We start from the raw sequence: 23,028 nt of genomic DNA, 5'->3' as shown, positions 1-23,028 counted from the left end.
ACATCCAATTTTATCAAAAAAAATGTTTTATTCATCTTCTTTTGACAAAATCATCCTTTCATCTATACTTCCTGATTTATCTACGAGTAGTTCATTTTTCTTTTTTCAAGACGCGTTAGCAGATGTTTAAGAGCTTTAAGACTCGAATTATATTGAGCGACATCGGGAAAAAAGAAAACGAAAAACTTTTTAGCCGGTTATTTTTCAAACCGTTTATTGTGTTTTAACAAAGTTTTTGGCCTGTCCATTTTAGGCACTAAACTTTTAAGCCGGTTATTTTTTCAAATCGAAGTTTTATATTTTAAGATTTATGTTGTCAATTGTCAAAGTTTTGACTCTTTCTCTTGAACCAACAATGTTTTTGTATTTATTTTTTTCCCCACTACCAAAGTTTCAATATTTGGATTTCATGATTATGTTTGTGTTTCATCATTTATCGTGTTAAAATTTTGAGATTTTCTATTTTCATTAATAAATTTTGTTTTTCAAGGGCACTTCCGGTTTTACCTGTTGTATAGAGTACGTGCAAGGCATCACCATTATACGGTGAGGTTTCTCCGATATCGTATACCGACTGAATGTTTGAAAAAGAATAAATTTTGTTTTTTCTCGATTAAAGTTTTATATTTAAAGATTTACAATCCATTGTTTGACCATATAGATTTATTCTTCGTACTTGGTCCAGCCTCACAACCTTTCGCGGGTTGGTACCATATAGGTTGACCCACCCGACCTTAAACCAACCCAGCAACCTACTAACGCGGCAACCCATATGACCTTAAGCCGACCTGTTTGACTCGAATAACCCACCAACCCATTTTACCCGAAATCATCATGCTAACCTACCAACCTGCCGACCTACCAACTTGCAACCTGTTTCTAATCAGGTTGGCGGGTTACGGTTGAGATTTTTCAACCTGATTTTGATCGACAATCCGCTAACCTGAAACCTAATCGAACTGGCAGCCCCAGGTCAACCGCTTAGAATGAATCTAAAGTTTGAGAGGATATGATGTAAATGGGTCAAAAGTCGCCCAAAGTGTCATTTCGATTTTAAAACCTCCTAAATCATGCTATTCATGAAATGAAATCAGTTGACACACTATTCATCAATTAAAACTTGAAAAGTATTTCATGTCAACCCAATCCAGATTGAACCAGTTTGACCCATTACCTGCCTCACCAACCAATATTGATACATTTACTGCAGAAAGGACAAGTTTCTGCAAACTGATCAATCCGATTACTTTGTTGCAGGCTCTCTATAGTTTAGGATTCAGAAAGTTCTTTATATTGGACCCCAAGGTTGCATTACTAATCAACTAGCCACCAACTTTGCTCCACCCGGAACATGTGCATCTTTGGCAAATGACTTGGCAGTCATGTTTAACACACAACTCAGATCTCTAATCATTCAACTTAACACAAACAATACAGATGCCATATTTGTTTATGGAAACACCTACGATGCCGTCAGTGACATACTAAAGAACTCTACACTATACTTGTAACATGTTTCACACTTAACACTATACTTCACTAAACCTCTATGTGGTTGTGGTTATGACTGTAGGTGGCAAAGGAGAACACGTGTCTCAGTTGTGTACCATACACAATAACACCAAATGCAGGAGATATAACAGATACGAGTAATAAAATCAGTAATAGCGATATATATTCTAGTATATTTTACTTGGAAAATAAATTTATTTTACCATCATTATGTAATCTAAGTCGAATCAAAAGCTGCCATAACAAAGAAAGATAAATGCTACACTTACAAAAAGATGCATAGGAAATAGAATAATATATATAGGAAGTATGGAACTCAAAACTACCATATAGGCAGGGGCATAAATTGTCAACTCCACAACAATTCAAGTCTGAAAACATTATTAATTACTAATTAGAACTAGCCACTTAACCAGATCACAAAATATGCCCTCTACACATCACTCAACTCTACAAAATCACTTCTTAAACATTTCCCTCGTGTTTAGCCTGGGTGTGGGATTGAAGACCAACAGCAGACTTGAATTTCCTACAAACAAAAAAAAAAATTTAATTTTGACCAAAAGTTATTTTACACTGTATTCTCGAGTTTATTGTAAAGGATAGGAAAGGAAAAGATTGGATAAGGAAAAAAAAGAAAAAAATTTATATATCAAAAAGGCATTCTCGAGTTACATGAAAAACTAAAGAAAAGAAAAGAAAACACAAAGTTAATAGTGTTCTTGAGATAGAAAGAAAAGAAAAGAAAGGGGAAAAAGTTATAATTTTACAATTATGTCCTTTTTTCTATAAAGTTTTTATTAATTAATAAGGGTAAATTAGTAATTATACACATAACTTAAAAGTTTTCCATCCAAATCCTTCAAAAAATGAGAGGAAAGTTTTTACATCAAAAACACCTTTATTTTCTTTTCTTTCCCTTTCCTTTCTTTTTTAAAAAAAAACTCAAGAATGCAAAATAGAGAAATTTTCCAAACCTTTCTTTTCATATCCTTTAAAAAAAAACTTGAGAATGCACTCTTAGAATGACACAGTCACATTTCCTTTACTATAAAAACACGGACCTGTTGCAAGTCATGCACAAGTATTCACCAATAGCCTGAGTAGTTTTCTTCTCTTCTTCCTTTCTTTTGGCATCTCTCTTCTCCTTCAGAGCTTTCTTCCCCTCCTTTTTCATCTTGGGCTACAAACATTGGAAATATTTGATAAATAGCAGTTACACTAGCAATGGTATGGTGATGATAATAATTAGGGTTCAAGCTTTTATCCCGAAAAATAAAGGAAAATGATTAATAAAACATATACAACAACAAAGACCCAGTCCTTTAAAGATATGCTCAATAATAAATTTTTACCACTCATCATGCAAATGTATCATCATTTCATTCTTAGGCATTAACTTTTTTAAACATACCATTTACGCCTATTTATCATTATTAAAAATATATAATAATAATAATAATAATAATAATAATAATAATAATAATAATAATAATAATAATAATAATAATAATAATAATAAAACGATATATTTCTATTCATTGAAAAATCGCCGTACATCTTAAAAATCATGGTATATCACTACATTTTTATGTTACGTATATCAAAGGGCCAAAATCTTATCATACTTATTTTACATAAATATTTGGTTGACAATAACCAACTTAATAATCTATATCTATATCTATATCCAAATGTATATCTATAGCTATATGTAAAATGATATACTATTAAAACTTTTGGTATCCACTAATTCTCTTTTATAATTTTACTCCTTGATTTTTACACATGTCTTTGTTTAATAGTTTTTAAAAGAAGTTTTAAATTATTTGTTTAGAAGGATTTACCATTCCCATTGTATATCTACACCACTATACCACATTATAAAGTATTTGGTTTTTCACATTTTCTCAAAGAATTCAATTCACCAAAACACCCTTAATCAAATTATGTATATCCCTATTTTAAGAAATTCGGCAATCAAATCATGTATACTTACCTCACACCTTTGCAACCTGCATAAGTATGTCATACATCATAGTTGGTAAGTATAATATCCCTTAGCAACCTCCCATAGTCACCCATAAACATAAAACATGCAAACTTATCCACTTGGAAGGTTTAACTTATGAAAACGTATTTTGTTGTACCACCAGGTGACAAAAGATGTTATCTTACCTCGGTACAGCTTACCAACCAGTTATGAGTATCTTACAGTGCTTGTTAAGTGCTCCCGACTACCTATAATCATTGAACGACATAATGAGCTATCGATTACCTGCTACTTATGGTCATGACTCAAGACTAAATGCCTATAAACATGACCCATGACAAGACTTGATGCATCGGAGATTTAATACTTTAGAGCTTACATAACTCGAAGGAACTCGACATTCCCTCACTAAATAAACCATTCAGGAAACTTGACATCGTAATCATATTTTGAAAGCATTACTATTAGAAATTAGACTCTCTCACGATTCTGTGGATAGCTTATTTGTCAAAAACAGAGTTACGGTTCAAAAGTTATGTTCATTTAAAAATGTTAACAAAGTCAGTTACGAATATTTGTAACGGGAGTTACAAGCCTAACGGGGGTTACAGTGGAGGTGTTATCACAGTTACCCCGCTAACGGGAGTTACACAATCGTAACGGGAGTTACGACGACCAAACGTGAAAAACAACTCCAAAACCTAACCAAACATATTCCAAACGACTTTAACAAATCTCCAGGTCTTATGAACATCAAATACACTTAAAATAAAACCCATTTGACACCTCCAAAACACCAATTGATCCATGAATCATATACCAACCTTATACAATCGATTTAAAACCCGTAATGACCTAAAATCGATTATAAATGTAATTGAATCCAACCCAAACCCTATGACCTGAATTAAATCCAATCAATTGACTTATAGAAATCACAAATCAAAGGGAAATCACCTATATTACCTGTAGATGATCAAAGGGATCCGAAAACTTATCAAAACTTGCTCGAAACACCTAGAAACGAAGGATTTCGGAAGGGAATTACTTTGAAGGAGGGAAGGGGGTGGCTTGAAGGTTTTCTCACACACGTATGATCTGGAGAATGACAATTAGGGATGCCTAATTGCCACTTAACCCCTGACCATCATCTCCTAAAATTTCATCTTAGGTCCCTCGACTTCTAAACGTTACTTTCTTAGCTTAACTTTCCTACCGAGAGTCTTAACGATCTAGCAAGCACTTAACTTTCATACTTTACTTTTAATTACTTTCATTTAACTCATATTAGTCATTCAATATTAAACACATACGCATTTAATCACATAATCCCATATAGGGCACATAAACTTAATGAAACTTTACGTTGACTAACGGAAGGTCAAATAGTCAAACTTAAAAACTTTAGGATGTTACATATAATGATCACATTACATGAGTATCAACTTTTTAAGAGTAGAGGGAATGGAGAAATACGAAAAAAGTTACACCACACTCTCCTGAGATGATAAAAGATGAGAAAAAAGAGATGTAAACTAACATGACCATCTCATAAATCAGCTTGCTATTTATCTCTCATACTTTATTTAATTTTATATTTTTAAATGAAAAATAAGTTGAAAGATGAAGAAAGATAAGTATCTTTATCTTTATATATATACTAAAAGACAACTAACCTAATAGCTTATTGACCAATCACAACTCTCGATTTTATCTATGTAGAAATTGCTAATGTCATAATTATAAAGACAACAATCAATAATTTACCGATATATATATATATATATATATAGGGTAACACTCCAGTGAGAACAGTCTTAAAATAAGAACGGTGAGAACACTTAAAAAACATCATTTTGATGCATTAAAAGTCCATAAAACTAACTTAGTGCTTAACTAATTATCATTATTTAAGTGTATAACAACACATTGGCATGTCAAAATCAAGAAAATCATGTTTTTTGTTTTGTGCATCCATCTTGGATGCATGTTCTTCAAAATAATGCAGCCACCAAAAAACGTGATTTTTTCGATTTTGGCGGATCAATGTGTTGTTAAACACTTAAATAATGATAATTAGTTAAGCACTATGTTAGTTTTATGGATTTTTAATGCATCAAAATGATGTTTTTTAAGTGTTCTCACCGTTCTTATTTTAAATCTGTTCTTATTTGATTGTCCCCCTATAATATATATATTATAGGGGGACAATCAAATAAGAACAGTTTTAAAATAAGAACGGTGAGAACACCTTAAAATCATCATTTTGATGCATTAAAAGTCCATAAAACTGACATAGTGCATAACTAATTATCATTGTTTAAGTGTTTAACAACACATTGATTCATCAAAATTGAAAAAATCACGTTTTTTGTTGGATGCATCATTTTGATGAATATGCATCCAAGATGGATGCACAAAACAAAAAACATGATTTTCTTGATTTTGACATGCCAATGTGTTGTTATACACTTAAATAATGATAATTAGTTAAGCACTAAGTTAGTTTTATGGACTTTTAATGCATCAAAATGATGTTTTTTAAGTGTTCTCACCGTTCTTATTTTAAGACTGTTCTCAACGGAGTGTTACCCTATATATATATATATATATATATATATATATATAGGAAAAAGTTAAATTAGGGACTCCTTATTTTAGGGACTGTTAGGGACTCCTTCCACCTCCTTCTCCGGCCACTACCACCATCATCTCTGACCACCACCACCACCATGATCATCTCCGACCACCACCATGATCCTCCGGCGACGGTGACCATCTCCGGCGAGACTTACACATGTGTAAGTAACTTACACATGTTTTAAGTGCAATTTTTTTTAGGTAGATCACCCATCACCGGTCACCCCCTATGACCTATCGCCCTCTATGACCTATCACATTTTATTTTGGTTTAAGTACAATTTCTGCTAGCCCCGTGTAATGTTCAAAGAGTCTGTCTTTGCTTTATACATTTTATTTTGGTTCTTATTTCTTAGTTTCCTGCTTTGCAAAGATTTATGCAAAACAGACGTTCCCAATTTCAGCAACAAAAAGACTTCCATATCACCCTCCAGTTTCTGCACCTGGACTTCGAGGAGGTCAACTAAAGATTTATGCAAAACAGACGATCCTAAGTTCAGCCCCACCTATCAATACAGCCAATCCAATTTCTGGACCTGGACTGCGAGGAGGTCAACCTGCTCTACCACCAATTCAGACAAACTTAATGCCAACAAACACAGAAACGCAAACACCATCCCAAATCAGACAATGGTGCCAACCCTGGGGCAATGAGTTCGTTCAGTTCCATGTTGTTGTGGTTATTGGGAGGTGCATCTTCTGAAGGTCTCAACTCCTTAATTTCTATGTTCAGAGATGTTAGAGACCATGGTCAAACTTTTGAAGAATCCCCACGGCAAGAAAACCGTTCAACACAGACTACTCAATGAACCCAACTTTGCAAGATTGACTGGTGGTAAATCAGAATGGGGATATTGGCTCTTGACATACATAAACATGTGCATTATATGCCTTGGTATAAAGCATTGTTAATATTTTGTATACTAGTTATACACCGATGCCTTTAGTTTCTATGCAGATGTACTTTATTGATCAAAAAAAATTTAGTTGTCATTGTACAGAAAGTAGCTTCTGTTTGTCAGTTCTTGATTTTTAAATTCTGTCATAAGTATGGATGTGGGAGAGCTTATTGGACCCCTTGCCTAACTTGAGCTCGCCTTAATAACTTAAAGAACTTTCATAATGTATACTTCAGTTTAGCTTGAATAGCAAAAAGCAACACCTATGTTAATTAACATAATGCCCAATAGAAAAACTACAGTAAACTCTTGTGATATTAAGTTTAGATCGATCATTATATATTCTGGCTCCTTTGTGACTTGAATTTGAATATATAAAATTAAAGTAAAAATTAACCGGTCTTGAACAAGTTCAAGCTGATTTCAAGGTCAAATGGCTAAATCAATATTGGCTAAATCATGTGGTGTTGATTGTTAATGTACGAACTGTTAACAATGATTAGATCGTTGAAAATATTCAAATGTTTACAACTGACCTTTAAGGAAATGTACATAATGTTGATCATTTACAGAAATGTATCATTTCATATTATCATTTGTGGTGACAAAAAGTGGACGTTGAACCGGTTTTTGTCGTGTGTGATGCTTTGCATTCAATTAGACGTCGTCTTGTGGTATTAAAGTTTGCATATATCTTTGGAAACGGGAGCTGATATTGTCATGATGTATGCTTTACATTCGATTGACCGCCTCATGGAAAATGACCTTTCAATTGATTCTTGGATTAGTCATTCACAACCCCAACCTGGCTTTGTTGCATCAATTTGAGGCTTTGGGTTACTCGAGCCCAATATTTCAGCTTTTGGCTCTTGAAGAGGTAGTAAATTTGTTTACCCGAACTCATAATGACTTGCATTCGATCGTCATTATCAATAAGAGATCATTGACATTTGTACCAACTAGATAAAACATTTAGATATATTGTAAACATCTACACATCTTAGGTGACACTTGTGACTTGACCCAAACTAGGATCGCAATTGCCACTGAATTCTAAGTTAAGGTGCAATTAGTGACTGGATAAAGAATTTGTGAAAGTGTATGTAAAAAATCCCTGATGTTCCCGTCAACAAATAAGTTGTCGGTTCAAGTCTTATCACGGACAGATATGTGAATAAATGTGTGTTGTGAACAATGGCTACCAAAAAGCCTTTGGCGCGGCATACATGGTGGCCCATCAAGTAATAGGTTATGAGTTAGTCCTATCATCATGAACAAATGTGTAAAATAATTGTACGAGGTAATAATTTTTCTTCCAATAATATCACTTGGCAATTGGAAAGGGAAATGATTGATATGGCTAAATAATAGGCTTAAAACTGTGCCTACAAATCTAATGATAACACATGGCAAGATTAAAGGTGATGATTAAGAGAGATAATAAGTGACATTCATATATCATTTACCAATATATATATAACAAGGTGCTAAATTCATTCATAAACAAACAAGAACTTTTGGATGAATTTCATCTTTGATTTAGAACCATTAGATCAAATTTAATTATTTCATCTTTATTAAATGACAATATTAATACTTATACTTTTTATAACTATATTAAAAAAATCCCTCTTTATACTTAATTTACACTTTTTGATTTTTCATCACAAATTTACACTTTTTACCCAATAATTTTAAAATAAAATATTCATATGAAAAATAGTTAATATCATATGAAAAAAATAAAATATATTTTAATTTGAAATATTTAATATATGTTTCATATAAAATATATAGATCAAATCTTTATTAATAAAAATAATAAGCTATATTTTAAACAATAATAAAATAAAACTGAATAATAATAATGTCGTAACAATCTATATCTACAATATATATATATATATATATATTATATATATATAATGTCGGGTTTAGAAATTATCAACGACAGTGTTGAGAAGGCCGAGTTTAGCTTAGGTGAGTGACAACTTTGGGAACGTCAACCTTTAACATTGATCTGCAATTTTTGGAGCATGTGGTGACGGAAAAGTTGCGCTCTATTAAACAACATAAAATAAATTATCGAAATTAATGATATATAATTTAGCTTCTAAAGTTGCGCTCTTTGCCAACTCTTCGGATGATGATGCCTCACGGATAGGAAGAAACAGGGCACTCTTGGTTAGTCTATCAACTATCACCCATATTGTATCAAATTGATTTCTAGGGGTCTTGGGCAACTTTGTGACGAAATCCATGGTGATCTCCTCCCACTTCCATTTCAGTATTTCTAACGGTTGCATCATACCATAAGGCTTTTGATGCTCCGCCTTCACTTGAGCACAAGTCAAACATTTCTCAACGTACTTCACTACATCACGTTTCATTCCGGGCCACCAATACTCCACTTTTAAATCATGGTACATCTTTGTGGCACCGGGGTGAATGGAATACTTGGATTTGTGAGCCTCACCAAGGAGAACTTGCTTCAACTCACAAGAGAATGGGATCCAAATCCTCCTAAAACGTAAAGTAAGGCCACGGGAATCCTTAGCGAAATATTGCAATTGGCCTTTAATTCTTTCTCTTTTAGGATCCCGCTGCAAAGCCTTCTCTTGAGCTTCCCTAATTTGATCCAAGAAATCGTTAGTGATCAAAACCCAAAGAGGAGAAACGAATATGGCATGATGAGAACTCTTCCGACTCAAAGCGTCCTCTACTACATTAGCCTTCCCAGGATGATACAAAATCTCGCAATCATAATCCTTCAAGAGATCTAGCCATCTTCGTTGGCGATTGTTGAGATCTCTTTTCTCAAAGAAGTATTTGAGGCTTTTATGATCGGAATAAATGGTAAACTTGACTCCATAAAGGTAATGGCGCCAAATTTTCAAAGCAAAAACCACCGCCGCTAACTCCAAATCATGAGTGGGATATCGTTTTTCATGCTCTTTCAATTGTCTAGAAGCATAAGCAATAACTTTACCTCATTGCATAAGAACACAACCGAGGCCATTAGATGATGCATCACAATACACCACCATATCTTCAAGACCATCGGGCAAAACAAGAACGGGTGCTTGACTTAGCCTTTCACGAAGTTGTTGAAAGGCCATCTCTTGTTCATCTTTCCATTCGAACTTGATATTCTTGCGAGTTAATTTGGTCAAGGGAGAAGCTATTTTAGAGAAATCTTGAATAAAACGCCGATAATAGCCCGCTAAACCAAGAAAACTCCTAATCTCCGACGGACTCTTGGGTTTCTCCCACTTCATCACCGCATTAATCTTAGCCGGGTCTACCATAATTCCTTCACTATTAACCACATGACCAAGGAATTGTACCTCCCGTAACCAAAATTCACACTTGGAGAACTTGGCATAGAGCTTCTCCTTACGAAGGGCTTCCAACACCTCCCTTAGATGAACTTCGTGATCGGAAGAACTTTTGGAATAAATAAGAATGTCATCGATAAAAACAATCACGGACTTGTCAAGCATGGGACGACAAACACGATTCATGAGGTCCATGAAAGCCGCGGGAGCATTAGTAAGACCAAAAGGCATGACAACAAACTCAAAATGGCCATAACGAGTACGGAAAGCGGTTTTGGGAATATCTTCTTCACGTACCTTGAGTTGATGGTAACCCGAACGAAGATCGATTTTTGAAAAATATGAAGCCCCTTGAAGTTGATCGAATAAGTCGTCGATCCTAGGCAAAGGATACTTGTTCTTTACGGTTACCTTGTTAAGCTCACGATAGTCGATACACATCCGCATACTTCCATCCTTCTTCTTTACAAATAATACCGGTGCACCCCAAGGAGAGTTACTTGGTCGTATGAAGCCTTTGTCTAACAATTCTTGAAGTTGTTTCATCATTTCTTGCATCTCCGTTGGAGCCAAACGGTAAGGAGCCTTAGCAATGGGGTTAGCCCCCGAAATGAGATCAATAGAAAACTCAACTTGCCGTTCAGGAGGAATGCCCGGCAAGTCTTCGGGAAAAACATCGGCGAAATCATTAACAATAGGAATGTCTTGGATAATCAAGGGTTTCTTCTCAACATCAACGATGTGAGCAAGGTAAGCATGGCACCCATGCGATATGTAACGCTTGGCAAGAGCAAAAGTGCACACGTGTATTGAACGCTCTTTCCTATCACCATAAACTACCAAATCTTCACCCTTAGAGGTCTTCAAATATATCGCTTTTTCATCACACGCGATCTTGGCGTTGCAAGAGCTCAACCAATCCATGCCCAAAATTATGTCAAACTCTCCCATTGGGAAAGGAATTAGATTAGCTTGGAAGAGTTCCGACGAAATTTTGATCTCACACCCCTCATACACATCCTTCACTAATTCTATCCTACCATTACCAACCTCAACTTGCAAAGTACTTTCTAAACATGATTTAGACACGGGAATAACGTGAATTACTCTAGTTGCAACAAATGATCTATTCGCTCCCGAATCAAAGAGAATACGCATAGGCACATTATATACAAGGAATGTACCTGTGACAACATCATCGGTGTTTCTTGCTTGCTCCACGGAGAGTTGAAAGGACCTTCCCCTTTGATTCCCATGGGTTTGAGCACTCTTCCTCTCCGCCTCCCTTCTTCTTTCTTCTAACCTCTCCTCCTCTGTCAATTTTGGGCATGAGCTTCTCATGTGGCCCTCTTCAAAGCACTTAAAGCATATAATAGGTCTTTGAGGCTTAGACCTACATTCCCGGCTTGTGTGCCCCGGCTTCCCACAAGTGTAACAGCCCTTGTCCGCCGCTCTACAAACCCCCGGATGATTCTTCTTCCATTGGCGACAAAATGGGACATTTCTTTTATTGGGGTGGTTCCCGGGACTGCCCTCTTGTCTAGGCCGCTTGCTTGGAGAATTTACATCTTCGAACCTTCTTTTCAAAACACCTTCATCAACTCTTGACATCTCAATCTCATGATCTCGAGCCACATCCGCCAACATGGAGAAAGACTCCATTTGGCGCAAACTAATTTTCTCCCGGAGATTCTTCCTCAGCTTCAAGTAAAATTGCTCTTTGAGCAACTGGTCGTTTTCAAGGAATTCTGGACAAAATTGAGCCTTGTCCAAGAATTGAGCTCGGAATTCATTAAAGGTCATGTTGCCTTGACAATCATTGAGGAATTCACTCCTCAATTTGGTTACCTCGGCCTCCGACCGAAATTCTTTGAAGAACATGTTTTTAAATTCGGGCCACTCAACATCATCTAGTGCCCCCTTCTTAATAGCCAACAATCCATCCCACCACCTCTTTCCACTATTCTTCAACATACCAACCGCAAAGATCACCTTCAAGTGTGAGGGACATTGGCTAGTACGGAATGCCCCTTCAATTTCAGAGATCCACCGAGTACAAACAATAGGATCCCGATCACCGTGATACTCGGGTGGGTGACATACCTCAAAATCCCGAAAAGTGAACTTTTTCTTGTAGGCTCTTTCCCCCGTAACTTCCACCTCCTTTTCATCTTCGGTTTTCTTGCCTTTATCTTTGGCATCACGCTTCTCAAATTCCCGTTGCACATTGATTGCAACTTCTTCTTTAATCATTTGAGCGATGTGATCATTCACCGCTCCCTCCAAGGTTTGATTCAATCTCTTGAGTAAGATAGGAGTATATTTTTCTAATGCTCTCCCTATTTGATCCGATATATCCATGCAAGCCTCATCAAATACGGGCTCCTCCTCTTCATTGTGCTCGATTTCTTCATGACAGAGTTGCTCTTCCATGCTATAATAAGAATAAATGAACTAATTTAAGCACACGACCTATTTCTCCTCACGAGCTATGGTCGAAACCTATAACTTTATACTAGACCGTTCCAAAGTTTGATGTGGTTGGTTTATAAATTTGTTAGTACTTCAATCACAATAAGGCTGGCTTCTTATTGTGCTTTAATACTAGCAAGTTCATAAGCTAACATCATCAAACACATATTCGGGTCCCATATAAAATTTCTAATACCTAAGGTCGAGTCTCAACTACGGTTTAAGTCTAGGCACTCTCCATACGAGGGAATACCTAAATCCCTTAAACCTGGCTCTGATACCACTTGTAACGACACGACTCGATAACTCGAAAACACAAAAGTTTTTTTTTTTTTTTTTATATGCCCCACTGCGCCGCAGTGAGGTCGAGTGCTCCCACTGCGCCGCAGTGGAAATTCTCGAGCCAAAACTGGAAGAACCCCCACTGCGCCGCAGTGGGCTTGGCACGCTCCCACTGCGCCGCAGTGGGAAGAAAAGAAATTTTGGCAGTGGGATTCCACTGCGCCGCAGTGGGCTCGGCACGCTCCCACTGCGCCGCAGTGGCCCACAACCCATCAACATCAAACTTTGCCCACTTTAAGACTTAACCAAAACCTTTGAACCACAACCAAAATTATAAGAAATTACATTCCAGAATTGAAAGTACGAGAGTTAACCCGAAAACATTCATATTTGTCAAATTAGTTTGATCCATGATCGACCACGCAACTATATGGGTCGATTACCCATTTGACATGCTACAACCAAACCAACTATCCTTATCAACTCCAAAAGACATGAACATGACCATTTACAAAACATATCAAAATATGGCCAATAACAACCAAAATGTACCATGAGCCAATGTCAAGAGGGAAAACTAGGTTTCTAACCAAATCAACGTCATTCGCCCGGGAATGACCCAATTACCTTCAAGACGTCCAAAGATCGCTTCAAACTCTAAATCAACTATCTTCAAACAACACTCACTAGTTCCTTCCTCCGGAACTACCTATATAAGAGGGTAAACATCTAAAATATAAGCAAAGGCTTAGTGAATATACTTGCATACATTTACGAATACGAAGGAGGGCATAGTACAAGGACTTTCACATGTAACCTATGGCATCGTCATGACACATTTACATATTCACCTTGCACACAAACAATACATATATGGATCCATATAAGCTAAACAATCATAACAAAACATATCTATCGGGATTCTTAGGCCCCGGAGGTTCTTAGGCCTCATATCACAACAACTATCGGGATTCTTAGGCCCCGGAGGTTCTCAGGCCTCATAAACAATGCCCCACATGGGCTTAACGCCGAACCAATTACCATGCTTGGAACATTCACATCTCATGGTAATTGGCCCAACGTATACATAAAGGTATGCAAGAATACTCACCTCCTTCGCAACAAAGAGAATAACGCTAACAATAAGCACAAGCAAGCTTCAACCTAAAATCATATCGAAAAAATGCATAAGCTTACATTCACAACTCGACTAGTTCAACCTAGCCATTCACAATCACTAGCCTTTTCTAAACCCAAAACCCAACCCATTTGTCATTGAGTTACTTTCATCTTTAACTATAACATTAGGTAGTTCAACCTACTATTTTCATTCACACAAGAATAACTAGTAATATTCATCTTTTCTTACAAACTCAATTCATCACATGAATTTGTCAATTTCATAATCAAACACATCTTATAACTCAATGACAACTAGGTTAACTAAGGAATTGGAGAAAATGAACCATAATTCATTTTCTAGCAAAATCCCCCAATTTGGTTCATCCATGAACCCTAATTTCAAAAGGAAGATAAAACTAAATTAAGGGAATTCAATACCTCAAGATTCAAAGAGCTAAATCAAGACTATAGGCTACAATTCCTTTTTCTTCCCTTTTTCCTCTTGATTTTCAGCCACCACCCAAAATCACCAAAACCCTAGCTTGTAAATTCCTAATATAGGTGGAGATGATTAATGATTTTGCTCTTGATGAACTACTCTTTGATTTTTGAAAGAATATGAGAAGGAATGCATGAAGGGAAGAAGAAGATGAGAGTGGAAGTATGATTCATACTCAAAAGAAAATGTCTGGCACTTCCTATGGGTGCCACGACCCACTTCTCAATTTGGTGGGTATTTTACCCGCTATCCGCTAAAGTTCCAACTAAATTAATCCCATACCCAAAAATAAAATACTAGGAAGTTAATTTAATGTCAAAACTAAGAGAAGGGGTTAATTTCTTTTACCTTAAAATATTTGGGGTGTTACAAATATTCACCAAATTGGAGTGGGGACTCCATCCATGATTATATTTCATAAATTTTGCAAAGTTATTACAAAATAAAATCTAAACTCAATACTAATGCGTTGTCTATGATAGATTCTAACTTGGTAATTCAAAGTATTTAGGATATATTATTTTTCCTCTATTTCGAATGATAAAGATCACAACTTCATTTTTTTGGTGGAAGGGGTAAGGGAGGAGGAGGGGGGGTCGAACTCGGAAAATGAAATGTAATGGATCTACTAGAAGGCAATTGTCAAGTAAAAAAGTGGGTGATTTAGGTTTTCGTAGTCTGGATACTCTTAATTTAGCATTGATATTGTACAAATGGATATGACATGTGGTTCAAAATCTGAATTATGTTAGGTTTAAAATCATCGATGTGATTCATGGTTCTGAGTCTGTGTTCCTGTGTAAACAAATGTTAATAATATATGGAACCTCATTCTCTGAGGCACACTCGATTGCTAGCCCCCTTAAGATGTTATTAAAGAACAGTTGAGAGTGAAAATAAGACAAGATTCACCAAATTGGAGTGGGGACTCCATCCATGATTATATTTCATAAATTTTGTAAAGTTATTGTAGAATAAAATCTAATCTCAATACTAATGCGTTGTTTATGATGGATTCTAACTCGACAATTCAAAGTATTTAGGATATATTATTTTTCTCTATTTCGATCAATTGATAAAGATCACAACTTCATTTTTTTGGTGGAAGGGGTAAGGGGGGGGGGGTCGAACTCAGAAAATGAAATGTAATGGATCTACTAGAAGGCAATTGTCAAGTAAAAAGTGGGTGGTTTAGGTTTTGGTGGTTTGGATACTCTTTATTTAGCATTGATATGTACAAATGAATATGACATGTGGTTCATAATCTGAATTACATTAGGTTTAAAATCATCAATGTGATTCGTGGTTCTGAATCTGTGTTCCTGTGTAAAATAAATGGTAATAATATATAGGCAAATATATGTTCCTCATTCTTTGAGACACACTCAATTGCTAGCCTCCTTAAGATATTATTGAAGAACAGTTTGGAGTGAAAATAAGACAAGATTTTGGAATAATCATTGGTTTGATGGTGGCAAGCTCGCAACTCGGTTTAGAAGGTTGTATGCCTGGGCACCATCTAAAGAATTTGATATTTTTTATGATATGACATGAAAATCTGAATGACATCGAGATATTTGTGATGACATGGATAAACAATAACTTTTAGCATTGAAAAATTTATTTAATCAGTAAGACTTATGAGCAACACAAAAAGTGTTGTGAAATTATCAAGGTCAAAAAAACAAATGTTAATAAAGTGAAATTGAATATTTTAATTTGTTAACTATTAATTAAGAAAATAGTATTTTAGATATATATAAGTATAAAAATATATTTACTCGCGTATTACGCGAGACAATAATCTAGTTTATTGGATGTTTAGACATATTTTTAGGTCTTAGTAAAGACAAGACACGTGTAACACCCCATTTCCAAACCACAATATATACAGAGTGTTAGGATCGACACCAAACCATAATACAAGAGTTTCAATGAAAGACTTTTTATAATATCTATACAATTTCTTTTATAAGTTGATACGATCTTGAAGCTTGATCTTCAATAAAATCTTTGTGCGGAAGCCAACAATCCATCTCCTTTATCCTTTCTCATAATTTACCTACCGTATGGAAAGAAAATGCGGTTGAGCCTAACGCCTAGTGGACATAGAATAAAGACAAATATGAACATATTTTATACATGTGAAAGTATATGGTACAAATCAAATGAAGATGAACTAACGAGCTGAAATGAACTAAGATACCAAAGAGATATGAATAGCAGGTTTAGTGAAACACCTCTGACCACTGGGGTTTAACTCAGTGATTTGCTTACTTTTTATTAACCCGTATATTTAAATCACTCAAACTTTGTTAGTACTTATGTAATATATTTTTTTCTTTCATAACTTAATTTTTTAAACAACCAGTAAATATAATATTGATATAAAATAAACTGTATATGTTTTTTTTTCTTACAAATATTTTCAGATAATGACTTATGTATTATGTGTTCATAAATTTACTTTTTTTTACAGGAAAAAATAGGTTAATGTCAAGTCAGTACTTCTAATTTTATGATGTTTCTGAAAAGAAATTATAAAATTTACATGTGATAAATATAATGTTTCCCGGGGCAACGCCCGGGTGGTGACATATCTCGTTTCAAAGAAAAATAAAACTCAATCATAAAATAAAAGATTCTGGTGAATTTTTACCAATGCCAATACTTCAAGAGTTCAAGGTGAATATTGGATTCAACCCAATATCTGGCAAAACATCTCTTCTGGGTATATCTGAAGAACCATTTCCAATAACATTTATGACATTTGAGTTTTGTGTGACCACTTTCCCTAATCCCTTCCACAACCTAAATTACAAAGATCATCTCACCCTTTATTTTCCATAGAAGATCATTGACAGTGTACCAACTTTGATAAAATGCATGTAGATGGTAACATCCTCTGAAACACTACACATTTAATCTCGTGTCATTACTTTCATTTTAACGAATTTAGCAGTCAACTTGTTTGCTTGCAGGTTTCAAGTACATTCTCATCTCCACATCCCTTTTGTTGCAGCATAGGAAGGAAAGACATTTTTACCAGCAACGGAACAATAACTCAACCAAAAAGTACCAACTAGTTCTTCGGAAAATGGTATCAAGGGTAGTGAAACATCAAGATGAAGTTCCTCAACAAGGAACAAAAGAAAAAGCTTTGTTACAATGTATGATCAATATTACATGCCGCACCTATAAGTCTCTAAGTCGTAATCTCATGTACATGTAACAGCAAATAAGACTATGATTCTGAGTCCTGTCGGCCTAAAATTCAGTGTCAAAGCAAGCCACCATGATTTTTGAGATCATGGCCCGGGCAAAGGGAATGTAGCTCATGCTATACCTGTTCATCAAATGGGAAAGAAAATAAATTAAGATTGCCACAAAAAGAAATATCCAGAGCACAATACTGTGATTACGGAGATATAGTGATGGCCAAGTCAAGGGTCATGAAGGCCGGAAAAGATCAAAAAGTAGAGTTTGATGACAATAGTGCTTGGTGGTGATTGACTCGGACTGGTATTTCAGCTCCATTCGTATACCCTCCTTTAACCAACAAAAAACCACCTACATAAACTAATGGAGAAGTAAACACCTGGCTATTGCTACCAAAGGGCCTTTAGCCTACCCGTATCCATGGTGCCCATCAACTAATAGGTTGTTGAGTCCCATCATGGACAGATATGTAAATAGATGTGTGGTTTTAATAGTTGCTACTAAAAGGCCTTTGGAGTAAGGGTATACATGGCTGCCCATCATCTATTAGGTTGTGAGTTTGAGTCCCATCATAGACAAATGTGTGAATAGTTGTGCAGTGTAATAATTTTCTTTCACAAAAAAAGACCACTTGGTAGGATAATAGCAAGTTACCAACGACAAGACACCAAAGACTTTTGTTCACGTTTGGCACTGAATGTAACATTACACAAAGTATATCCCTTATGGCCATGATCCCTTTTTTCTATGGTGACTATACACCACCCAATTTATAGTTAACGTGGTGTTATACGTTTGGTTGTGTAAAACATAAATTGACGGTGTATGGCTAAAAGGTGGCGTACACATACTTTGGTATATGTAATGTATTTTTTTTACTGTATCCCTTTAGCATTACAAAGACAAACTGAGCAGCTTGAGAATCGGGTTTAGTAACCTCGAGACAGAGGACAAGAACATAACAAATTATGGGATAAATGTGAGGGAAGATCAAGGAAATTGGCCTATTAGAGATGGCAAATGTGTCAGGATAGTAGAGGCTATATGTGCATAACGTACCAAGATGGGAGCCTCTAACAATATACAGTTGTAAAACACCTAAACCCGATAACAAGAATCAAGTCTACACATACCAAATAAGAGCACCAAACTCTAAGATGATTGCCAGCAGTGTCAACAGCTTATTATGAACCTAGTAGTCATCAGTGAAAAATTGAATGAGAAAAAAGTAATTACTACAACAAACAACAAATTGTTGGCTGGATATACTTGTTAAGGGAAAACGAAAGGACACTTACATAGAGAGCACATAACAAGGCAAGTAAAATGCTCGCAAGATACAAGGCAGTTGCATAAATTCGAACAGGATCAAGCATCATATTCACTTGACGCTTAGGGCCTATCAAGAATCCTGTGCTGCCATACAATAGGAAGTCTTAGCACTTGTACACATAATAGATGAAAGAAAGATATATAGAATGAGGAAGGTGCAAGTACACATAATAGATTATAGAACATGTTTCGTGCATGCATATATAAATTTCATCGAATAGTCTGTCTTCTATATACAAAAGCATAAACAAACAAAAAAATTTACCCTTCATATTATAATCACAAAGAAAGGAAATTGGGGAGGGAATGCAGTCCACATTGGGCATCTTTTATTGCCCCAAAAATATTAAATATTATTTATAAATAAGCCACGCCTTGGACAAAAAGAAATACTGATCATTATGAATATGATATGAATCGGTTGAGAAAGTAGAGGGGTGTCAAGTGTCGTTATTTAATAGTTAATTTATTAACTTTAGTAATATCTTGTTCACCAAGTTTAGGGTTAGACAACTTGGTTAAATAAGGGCAACGGTTTTAGGTGTGGAGATTATTATTAATTGTTCTTAGGAACTTAGGGCCGCTGGGGCATTAATCCTGACAACCGGGCTACTGGAGCCTATCCAGATTATCTATCAATTGTTACAGCTGAGTTCATACGGCTTATCTGTGTTTGAACTTCTTCTGTTCTTAGTGTTTTCGTTGCTGATTTTCTATTACTATTATTTGGTGTCATGTTCTGCTGCTTGTTTGATGTTATAATTCAGTCAGATACACATCAAAATATGAATGGTAGAAAGCAGCAGCAGCAGCATGATATGAATACATGGGAAGAGAAATAACTTAAAGGCTATGAAACATTTTTGAAAGACTTTCAAATGCTGTTTATTACAAACCTCCCAAGTGAAAGCAAATTTCCAAAGGTGAATGCTATTCCAAATTTAATTGGATTGAAAAACACTAGCATTGACTGCAAAGAAAGAAAGAAAGAAAAAAAAAAAAGAGATAAATAAGCAAGTTAGCTGCATGCTTCTTATAATATAAACAAGATTTAAGTATTTAACCGCAGATTGCATATAACTCCATAAATGGCAATCTACATATAATAATAGGTCTTGCTTATAAAAAAACTAATTCAAGCTACAACTATCAAGTTTAATAATAGAAAATACCAAGTAGCACTGATGGTCACAGCTAAACATGTTGTATGATAAATTTATACATCAAATTCTCTATTGAGCTTATGTGTCTTCAAACACGTAATCTTAGTTAGAAAAATTATCGTATTAGTTACTACAGATAGTGTTGGTGATGTAGTTCATTGTTGACTATATAACAGATGTATATGAACCCTCCAACGTAAACAAAAAATCGTGAAGAAAAATCTTTTGCCAAACAACCAGGGCAAAAAAAAAAACTTAGTAAAGCACAACAATGCATAGACCCTCGCTATTTTCTACCAAGTGTTCCACAGGTGGAAACAGCAGTTTCGTACTCATGAAACATTGTGCTTAAAACATTAGTAAATGGAATGAGACCCATGGGTCATAATGTCTTTTTAAGAAATGTGCAAAAATATGGGGTACAAGATGGGCTAATGGGTATAATAGCTTAAAGATCCCTGATATACACTACTTGAAACCGTCCGTACAGGTGTAACTTCTGTTCTCTTTATACTGATAGATATCCCTAGTAAACCACATACAAACGCTAGTTCCTAGTAATCAAAGCTGTTCTCTAACATTTAAAGCCTAGTTTCAACCTAGAGAAAACCAAACTTCAATGATGATGGTCTATCTACAACAAATAACCCCTTGAGTTGTTAGTTTGAATCCTTCCATCTGCACTGAAATGTAAAACTCAGTCTTCACAATAAGATGGCGTTAAGTTGAGTATAACATACAAATCACTTGAGTTGTCATCTAGAGTAGAGTGAAATACACAGAAAGAATAGGAAGAGATAAGATTACTTCATCATGGACTCATGGAGAATAAAAATATATAATTCAAAGAACAAAAAAAAAATCTCCAGATGCCAAAAAGATGATGTAATATTGGTTTTGAACTTACCATAAGTGTACAAGTCAAACCAGCAACCAAACATATGGCAAAACCATATAGTCTCTGTTCAGAGGAGAGATGAAAAAAAAAGTAAGTCAGCAACTAAGAAACATGACTGATGCAGTTGAAGATATAATTAAGAGTAATAAAGACAAAAAATCAACTAGAAGAGAATCAAGATAAAAAATAACAACACGTAATACACTGGAGACAAAAATTGCAGGTTGCCTCAATATATTTTCGACTGCTCTCTGGGTAAAACAACGTCAATCATAAATTTATAAGTAAAATTCCTATCCAAAATTTGCAAATAGTTTTGCAGTATGTCAAAATTTAGAAGATAGTTGTGATTCATCAAGTCCGATAACCATTTTTAAAGACATATATGAGTATCTAGGTAGTAGCGCATCCAGATCTCTGCAAACAGAGCCTCAGAGAGTAATTGCTCAGCCATGATATCAACACGTCAAACAAGATACAAGGCTCGACCAACTAGCAGGATCCTAGTGCTAGTAACAAAGCCTCTAATTTCAACACTGCACGTTTGTCACCCCTCATGACTGCCTCCATCACAGCCCTTGGCAGGGTGCAGAAATGCACAATGCACATACGCATGTATCCGTGTCACGCCCAAAACTATTCCTTATGCAGCTAGTACTTGAAAAAAAAGTTTCAGAATTCTCATTAACTAAGCCTTGCATTTCCCATGTTCTAGGCAATGTGGCAAAGGTTAAACAGTAAGGAATCCGTAATTTTAAGGTTGGAGTGTCAAAAGTCCTATGATTTTAAGGTATCTATACTTAATGTGAAATGGGGCTGCAAACAAGTTCAGCTGAGCCCCAGATCAAACGGTCCAGAGCTCGGTTCAACTACTTTAGAAATCGCGGTGATCGGGGAAGATTCAAGATGGATCCTTTTAAAGTGGCTACACACAACAGATCTATAGATACAACTTCAAAACCCCATCATATATATATATATGATTTCAAAGATTCTAACTAGAAAGATCCCTAATTTAATACATTTGGTATCATATCAAGAATTAAAAAAAAAAAAGGGAAAAAGAGACGAACTTGTTGGGTGGTTAAAGTACAGTGGCGATTGAAGTCATCCATGAATGCAAATGTTGATTCTTCGTCTTCTTGCTGTTGTAGTTGCCGGTCATCTTCAACTTCGATTCCGACCAGCATTCGAACTTTTTCCATTGCCTGACTCATTCTCTCCATTTTAAAAAATTTTTGATTTTGATTTTGCCCTAATTTGGATTTGGGTTTTATTCTTTAATTTTTTGGTGGTGGTCAGTCAGTGAGAGTGGGAGATACCAACCGCTGGTTTAACTGTCCCTATTAGATCTCACATATGTTCATCTTTAAAAATAAAAAATATTTTTTTGTTTACATATAAAAAATTAAGATTAAAAATAAATTAAGTGTGTGATGAATAAAGAAATGTTGTGAAATATAATAATTATGAAATAATTAGAGAAGATGAAAAATGACTTTAAAGTTAGAGTTGAAAATGTATTAAACCTTTAATACGAAATAATTCCAAGAAAAATATGTGTAAATGAATGCGGTTTAAAAAAAAAAAAAATTTTGTGTGAGTGGAACCATTTATGTATCATTTGATCAACACATTTGTAAATGAACAATGTACATA

General features: G+C 35.2%; 1 protein-coding gene across 1 annotated transcript; it reads right to left on the bottom strand.

Annotated features, from left to right (window-relative positions):
• Positions 1–17,817: 17,817 nt before the first annotated feature.
• LOC122607750 (vesicle transport protein SFT2B) lies at positions 17,818–22,720 on the bottom strand. The gene is made up of 6 exons (XM_043780784.1): positions 22,443–22,720; positions 21,379–21,432; positions 20,205–20,278; positions 19,275–19,392; positions 19,110–19,168; positions 17,818–18,103 (listed from the first exon to the last, which is right to left on the bottom strand). Exons 1-6 carry the CDS (start codon positions 22,593–22,595, stop codon positions 18,025–18,027), a joined length of 537 nt encoding a protein of 178 aa, XP_043636719.1. The 5' UTR covers positions 22,596–22,720; the 3' UTR covers positions 17,818–18,024.
• Between the last annotated feature and the right edge of the window lie 308 nt (positions 22,721–23,028).

This window comes from Erigeron canadensis, chromosome 1 (genome assembly GCF_010389155.1).
Source record: "Erigeron canadensis isolate Cc75 chromosome 1, C_canadensis_v1, whole genome shotgun sequence".
NCBI lineage: Eukaryota > Viridiplantae > Streptophyta > Magnoliopsida > Asterales > Asteraceae > Erigeron > Erigeron canadensis.
The sequence above is the reverse complement of the archived record's forward strand: the minus strand, read 5'-3'. Positions and strand labels throughout refer to the sequence as shown.

What these genes read in the sequence shown, in the direction of transcription:
- LOC122607750 (XM_043780784.1), bottom strand. Translation starts at nt 22,595, where the DNA reads ATGGAGAGAATGAGTCAGGCAATGGAAAAAGTTCGAATGCTGGTCGGA. An exon ending in GTACTTTAACCACCCAACAA is followed by an intron (nt 21,433 to 22,442) that starts GTTCGTCTCTTT and finishes TCCTCTGAACAG; the next exon opens with AGACTATATGGTTTTGCCAT. An exon ending in AATTTGCTTTCACTTGGGAG is followed by an intron (nt 19,393 to 20,204) that starts GTTTGTAATAAA and finishes ATTGTATGGCAG; the next exon opens with CACAGGATTCTTGATAGGCC.